The following is a 7,831-nucleotide window of genomic DNA, read 5'->3' as shown; positions in this document are numbered from 1 at the left end:
TCCACTTCAGAGCTGAATATCTAAAAACAACAATTCAAATGGCTCTGAGTGCTGTGGGACTTAACATCTGAGGTCATCAGTCCCCTTGAACTTAGAACTACTGAAACCTAACTAACCTACGGACGTCACACACATCCATGCCCGAGGCAGGATTCGAACCTGCGGCCGTAGCGGTCGCGTGGTTCCAGACTGAAGCGCCTAGAACCCCTCGGCCACACCGGCGGGCAGAAACAAGAGCGCAAAACGTTTTCCGAAATTCGGTTGTCGAAAGATGTAGCCCATGTGAACGCAGTGATTCCATTCTTATTCTTAGACGCTCCCTTACGTTAGAGAGGAAATCGTACAGCAAACGTCCCTTATCACTCACCTTGCCATGTATCTAAACGCCAACTTTTAAGATGATGTATCGTCTTTATCGGTACACCAGTTGCTGTGTTTTTTTTTTACATATTTATTCCATAACATCTATAATATTTATATAAATTAACCCACCACCTTAGTGATTAGTGGGTCCTAATCTTAATACAATATTATGGGTTATCAGCACCTATTATTATTATTACAGTGTTACAATGTTTATTTATGAGCTACAGACAGTGTGACACAGTACATGTTAATAGGCAGACTACAATTATTAATCTATACCCTACTACCTAGATGTTAATTTTCCTACCTACTTGTTAATTCCTAACTGCCTGCAGCGTTACAGGTGTGTCAGCCTAGATAGAAATCTACTTCAAGGCCCTGCTCATCGAGCTGATCCCGATGAGCGTGTCCCTGACACTGGGCAGGCCAGAATTGCTTGTCGCTGCAGGTTCCTAATTTAGTATCTACTTCTAATGCTACTAACTACTGTACTAACCTGCGTCAGTTCCGGTGCTATCTTAGTCAAGAATAGGTGTACCCCGGTCTCCCTAGTCCTGCACGTGGCGGATTCCAACTAAAAGTCGACCTGTCCACGCACAGGCGGTACAGGATTAGGGTACTAGGATGCGTTCAGTGATAGTCTCTAGTCGCGAAAGTCCCTCAGTATGCAGTCAGAACTTTTCGTGATACCTCATTTGCCAAGTTGTTCAGAGTTTCAAAAGTCTCTTCGTGTCTTAATAGGTCATGCGTGTTGTTGTTTGGGAGTTGTCTTAATGTCGCTGCTACATTATCGAAAAGGGGGCACACGTAAACCACATGGTCGGGAGTGCCATCCAAAGCGCCACAGTCACACTCAGGACATAAGTATGTCGGGTAGTGCCCATGACCAGTGAGAAAGTGTATTAGACCCCGTGTTGGCTCGAAATACCTCATGCCTAACCTTTCTTTAACATTTGGCAGGAATCCAAAGGTTGTTCTGCCAGATTCATCCGTTTCCCAGGGTTCCTGCCATAAGTCCTCACCCCTTCTTCGTATTTCTCCCTTGTCCCTCAACAGAGCTCCCAGGATATTCTCTATTTTCATGTTGTTCCCCATCTTAACCCAATACCATGCTGCTTGTTCTCGTATTTTTGTATCTAGAGGACAGAGTCCCATTATTACTAATAGGGCACTTCCTGGGGATGTTCTGTACGCCCCTACAGATCTTAACAGCATGTTTCTTTGTACTCTTCTCACTGCCATGGCAGGCACCACCCTTGTGAGCCTGTGTGCCCAGACTCCCGATCCGTAACCCACTATTGAAGTTAGTATACTATTGTGATTTAGCTTGATTAGGTGTGGTGGAAGGTGAAATCGTCTGTGCCCTATGGAAATAAGGTTGTTGAGTACTTTAGTGCTTTTCGGGTTACGGACTCAAAAGTGCCTTCCGAAGTTCCACCTTTCATCGATGATGACGCCCAAGTAGCGTGTCTCTTGTCGTCTTATAACTGGTGAGCCTCCAATTCCTTACTAGCTGTCCCTTCAGCAATAAGTACGTTGATTTTGTTGGTGAAATCGACATCTTAGTATTTGTACACCACAGTTGCAATTTGGTCATAGCTCTATCTATTTTTGGCTCGATGTCTTCGCGGCTTCGGCCGCCGACCAGCAGAAGGAGGTCATCTGCGTAGGCTATCACCTCTAGCACTTCTTCACTCTGCTGCAAACTATCTAAAAGTGGTTCCATATGGATGTCCCAGAACAGACGGAACTCTGGGGACATCCCTTAGTTATAGTCCTTCCAACTCTGCCGCTAGGGGATGATAGCCAGACCTCCCGTCCTTCACAATAGCTCCTCAGGCAACCATATAGCGGCTCTGGACACTCTTTCTCCCGCAAGCAGGAGAAGAGCGAATGCCACCACAGGTTGACAAAGGTGCCATTGATGTCAACCATGATGCCAACAACGTACTTGTACGGGGTAGAGCTGCAGATCTCGGCCGCCAGAGCGATTGCATCGTTTGCCGATCGCCGCGGCCTGAAGCCGAACTGCCTGCCGCTCATCCCGCACAGCACTCGGTGTGCAGTCAGTCTGTCAGCTAGCAATTTCTCGAATAATTTCCCAAAAATGTATAGTAGACAGATCGGTCTATAGGACTTGACGTCCGCTGGGTCCTTGTTGGGTCCTTTTTTGATGATCACTACGTTTGCCTCCCGCGCCCGGGTTCCCGGGTTCGATTCCCGGCGGGGTCAAGGATTTTCTCTGCCTCGTGATGACTGGGTGTTGTGTGATGTCCTTAGGTTAGTTAGGTTTAAGTAGATCTAAGTTCTAGGGGACTGACGACCATACATGTTAAGTCCCATAGTGCTCAGAGCCATTTGAACTGCATTTACCACTTTCCAAATTTTTGGGAATTTTTCCTGTCTTAGGCACTCGGTTGTTGTGTTTACCTTACCTAGTCCGCCCATCTTTAAGCAGTACCTTGCTACTCCGTATTTATTGCGAAACGGTTAGTAGCGAGGTGCGAGCGACCCGCACCGTTAAAGCGGAAGCATTGCGAAGATGCGACGAGCAGCGCTTCGGCAAAATTTGGTGCGGCGCGCGAGACCGGCGGTGAGCTAGGCAGCCGGCGCCTTCTCGGAAGACTCTGTGTCGGCGCCTACGCACTCGTTTTCATTCACAAGTAACACGGCGCGACAGAGAGAGGGAGCAGAGGAGAGCAGCCTCCTTGCGATGCCCCCGCTCCCGGAGTGCGGGCCACATATCGCCTCCCCCCCCGGGGCCGCACGGCATCGGCGATAGCCAATCGCAGAGCAGCGGCGCTTACTCCTCGTGGACGAGTCTATTCTTATGAATGAGCGGGCCGAGGGTGGGCCCGCGCGGCGCTCGCGGCCCTGCGGCGACCGCAGCGCCGCGGCCGGCCGCTCCGCCGCGCTGCGCCGAGCCGCGCGACTATCGATTGGCGCGGCCGGCGAGCCGGGCGGCCTCCCCCGCGAGCGCGCCGCTTGGACTCGCCCGGCGGCCACTCCAGTTCAGCTGACTGCCGTACTCGTGTACGGCGGCCGTAGTAAGGCGGGCGCGCGCCAGCGCCAGTCAGCGCCGAGCCGGCTCCGCGGGAGGAGGTGCGCACGCGTCCGCTCCGTGCAGAGCAAGGCCGGCCGGCCCAGCCCAGCCCAGCAGCGCTCCCGGGATGCCGCAGAGGCGACGGCGCCTGCCCGCGAGGACCGTGTGACGCCGGACCCCCTCCGTGTGCTGCCGCGGCCCACCGCCAACAAAGCCGCCGCCACCACCACAACAACAACATTCCCTTCCTTTGTTGTCGCGTTCCCCAGACAGCGGCGGCGGGACGCGCAGTGCTTCGACACCACCACCCCACCCCTCCGTACGTGTGTACGCGGACACTCTCTCTTTTCCTCGGTATCTCAACAAAACCCGACATCGGCCACCACCCCTAACAGTTCTCTCGTCTCTGCCACCCACCCCGGTACCGGAAAAAAAAGGCGTAAAATTTTTTTTTACGTCCCGGGCGTCAGTGAAATATGCTCAAGTTTCTCACCCACAAACTGAGGACACATTCTCTGAATGAAGATCAGCCGCACCAGGACAAGGTAGGCACATTAATTAACCCGACAACTGCCACGGCTTTTTTCCCCTTTTTTTCGAGCTGGTCACCTTCCTTGAAGGTCATACCGGGGGCCCACCAGCTCGCCCACAAGCTAAGATGGCTGCCGCTGCGAGCTGCAAAGTAGAACAAAGAGCTCCGCTTTCGACGGTCGTTTTCGACCCTGCGCGGGCCTCCTGCGTCCGTGGCGAGCTGTGAAAAGTTTAAACTGGCCCTGCGCTACGATCTGAGAGTGAAAATTCGGTGCCGGCTGTTGTATTTGCTGTAGAAATTGTGCTCTGAACGTGTGCCAACGCTGTAAATATGGCTGACACGATTTGTGTTTTCTGTTTTTGCCCCGTAGGCAGACGACGACCACGACTCGGGAACGGAATCTGACGACGAGAACGGAGAGGCAGACGACCCGGAAAGCAGTAAGTACGCCTGCAGTCTGGCAGACTTTGCTGCGAAATCCACTGAGCGAGCGCTGCGGCTCTGCGGCTGGCAGAGCTAGTGAACGGTATCGGCGACCTGCCACGTAAACTTCATTGATAACAAAGACGACTTTCACACTCGGCGACTTCAGTGGCTGACTGAAGCGTGACAGTTAGCCGCTCAGTAGAACAAAAGTGGTGCTTTCTACTTGTGTGTTATCTGTGAGATAGTGCTCGTACAGGAGCAGTGCACTTTGAGGCATCTGTCACATTAAAAACAGTCTGCTACGATATTGCTCCTTTGCATCCTGTCCATGAGTACGAATATATCGATAACTGAGGGCATGTTTAGTTCGCATATGAAACGTGGTATCGCTTTGTCATAAATGTTATCCTAAAAAAAACAAATCATAAATGTCACCCTAAAAGAAACAAAAAGTTGTTTTGTCATGTTTGTGGATCTCGTCACTTGATGTTTCATGTATAAGAAAAATATATTTTTCCTGGCCAGTGGTACAAATTATTCAGTAAAATTTTAAAGAGCAGCGCAGCAGTAGTATATCAATACAAGAAATTCGGTATTCTGTTCGCTCCTAAGCAGTCAAGTGAAACGAAACAAAAAGTGCAGATAAGAAAAGCATACCAATGGAAATAAACGGGGAATTGAAATATAATATTCTGCTTTCTGTGAATGTATAGAATCTGTTACAGCCAAACAATCCGCAATGTGTATCAATATAGAATGTTTGAGAAGATATAAGCAGTTATAATTTACTTATTTGTCCGCTTTTTTACAACTAGCGTGAAGTAATATGTTTACACGGCATAATAGTGACAAGACACAGTAACGTATTTTTGGGGAAAATACAATATTCTGCCCACAAAGGAGAACTATTGAATTGCCTTCTTTTAGACACAAACAAATCATAGAATAAAATGAAGTGTAAAGTAACATAAGTGAAACTATGAATGATTTTAACAATAAAAGCCACAATGAATAACAGCAAGACAGGTTACTGGCGTTCATGATTTTGGTTATTTGTTACTTACAGCAGTTCTTTTAATAAACAGTCTACATAGACTCGTCCCTCGAAATAGTTCCCGATGAATCTGCCCCTGAGACAATGAAGTTTAGGTGCTTGCTGGTAACTTTAGACTTGAAAGAACTTTTACACTTTGTGGAAAATTCATCTGATGGAAATTAAAATGGTCGACGTGTTAGCAATCAATATTGACAGTGCAAGTATCCATTTTCGGTCACAGAAACTAACCTGTATAATCTAGAACTATAATCTAAGTACGATAACGTCCTCTATAGACTGGGGTTGAAAGTTATTACAAAATTTTATTCCGATTTTTTATCAACATTGTGAGGAAGTCATATATTTTGTCTCAGTGCGAGAATTTTTTTTTTCGTAGGGGGGGGGGGGGGGGGAGACTTAAGATCATGCCAAAAGCTGATAGGCCCTAATATATTCATTCGTATGGATACCTTCAGATTGATCGACCGGAAGCACCACGAAGTTGACAATACTTTCTTAGTGTATAACGTATTCTATGATTCTCTGGCAATGTAGCAGTGCTTCTATACAATAAAATAGGGAACTAAATATTCCACTTCGGGAACAGAACGGGACGACAATTGCGTGTGACATTATCTTTCCCCCAAGTGTAGACTCGAAATTCGTCCTTGAGTCGACGTAATATGTACACCACAAACTTGGGTAAAATTGCCGTAGCCATCGAGTAAGTGCTTTATGAGTAATCTCTTTTCCCAGTGAACATCATTTTTTCCATTGTCGCTGAGTACTTTAGTCATTTACTTTATCCGCAACAGTATTTGCTTCCAGTTAATATCCCTGTGCACGGATATTCTCTTGTGTGACACGAATGTGTCCATTTTGTGATTCTTTCATTTTCTACTTGAAGGTACTAAATGAAGCGAGCAAACGGGCTTGAAAATGCGAAAGGACGGAAGCTTTGGCCTTCTCTAAGCACGTATTCATTAAGTTTTCTCTGGATATTTCTGTATGGCAACATTTCACTACTGATAATTACGTGAACTGCAACAAAAATTATCAGCCAAGTTAATAAAACATTACATGAGTCAAAGAATTCCTGTACAACTCGTACAGTAGTAAATTATACTGATCTGAACCAATGCCAATAACTTTAAGGCGTCTAGGCGTTACTACTCATTTAATTGCTGAGTACAGTGTCAATCTAAATACAAAATAATTTTTTTAAGTTATATATTTCTGCTTCTTGTCTCACAAATGGTACCATTGCCAGTGTTGACGTAGTCATCATCAGTTGATGTGAATACGTTAAACAGACACTCGTTAACTGAAAGCCCGGGGAGGTGCTCACAGTTCAGACTGAAGGTAAGTTGAGAAAACTGTGACACGTACAGTAAGCTACAGTCGTTGACTGCGGTGGTTGGCGGTGATTTGGTGTACATTACGCCCATGCTAGCTGATTATCTAGTATGGTCCGTCTGCATACTTATCCCGTTTTTGCTTTAGATAGAAAAATGAATTACGGACTTATTAGTCTGTACAGTGTAGAAACAAACTTTATTTTAGTCCACTCTCCCAAAGTGGAACATGTTTAGGTGATGAGTTTACTAATAAAGTACTTAAATCATCTGATGATTACGATGTAATAAGTTAAAACCTTTAATAATACCATTTGGTGACTTAAGACTGAAATGTATAACGAATAAGCTGCAGTATAGTCTATGAGTCTCAAAGGCAGCATAGCTAGTCTGTGTAAGAAAAGATTGTTTCTCGAAGGCTGTTGATAAGGAGAACTAAATGTAAAAATTCACTTGCGTCATATTCACGATCCGCCAGTGTCCAATATGGAATGCAGGCATATAAACAACTAGATGGTTAGTTTCTGCAGTTGCAATTAATACCTGTGGGTAGGAGGAAGGTAAGAAAGAAATTCACTGTTCGCCCAAAGATGATGTTTATAAGCACGATGAGCTTTGTGTTCTTTTTCTAACCTGTGCGAGTGAAAACAAAACAGTAACAAAGAAATGTAGTGGTCCATGGAGTGGAAAATGGAAGAGGAAATAGCAAAAGTAAAATGTGTAGGGTTTAACGACGTGTTCATTGAAAATGGAGCATTCACTCTCGGATAGGAACCATACCATCACTCCCCTTAAGCGATTTAAATACACTGTGGAAAACCTAAGTTGCTACACTGTGATTTAAACTCGGAGACTTCCGAATGTGAGCCAACGGAGTGCAGAAAATCTTATTACGAAATGCAGAATTTGTTCATGTTGCTGCTGCTGTTGCCTTCGTTGCAGTGACAGGTTTGATGCTGTTCTCCACACTAGACTGTCCTGTGAAAGTCTGTTCATCTGTGTAACTAAAGCTGCATATTGTATTCAAGCTTTAGTCTCTGTCTATGATTTTTACCTTCACACTTCATTCCATC

General features: G+C 46.1%; 1 protein-coding gene across 1 annotated transcript in view; it reads left to right on the top strand.

Moving 5' to 3' along the window:
• The first annotated feature begins 3,463 nt into the window (after positions 1-3,463).
• Positions 3,464-7,831, top strand: part of LOC124803420 — a 909,999-nt gene continuing 905,631 nt past the window's right edge. The window contains exons 1-2 of the mRNA XM_047264603.1: positions 3,464-3,954; positions 4,312-4,381. Of these exons, the coding sequence (XP_047120559.1) occupies positions 3,886-3,954; positions 4,312-4,381 (139 nt within the window). The 5' untranslated portion in view covers positions 3,464-3,885. The remainder of the gene's footprint in view (positions 3,955-4,311; positions 4,382-7,831) is intronic.

Source organism: Schistocerca piceifrons, chromosome 6 (assembly GCF_021461385.2).
Source record: "Schistocerca piceifrons isolate TAMUIC-IGC-003096 chromosome 6, iqSchPice1.1, whole genome shotgun sequence".
NCBI lineage: Eukaryota > Metazoa > Arthropoda > Insecta > Orthoptera > Acrididae > Schistocerca > Schistocerca piceifrons.
The sequence above is the reverse complement of the archived record's forward strand: the minus strand, read 5'-3'. Positions and strand labels throughout refer to the sequence as shown.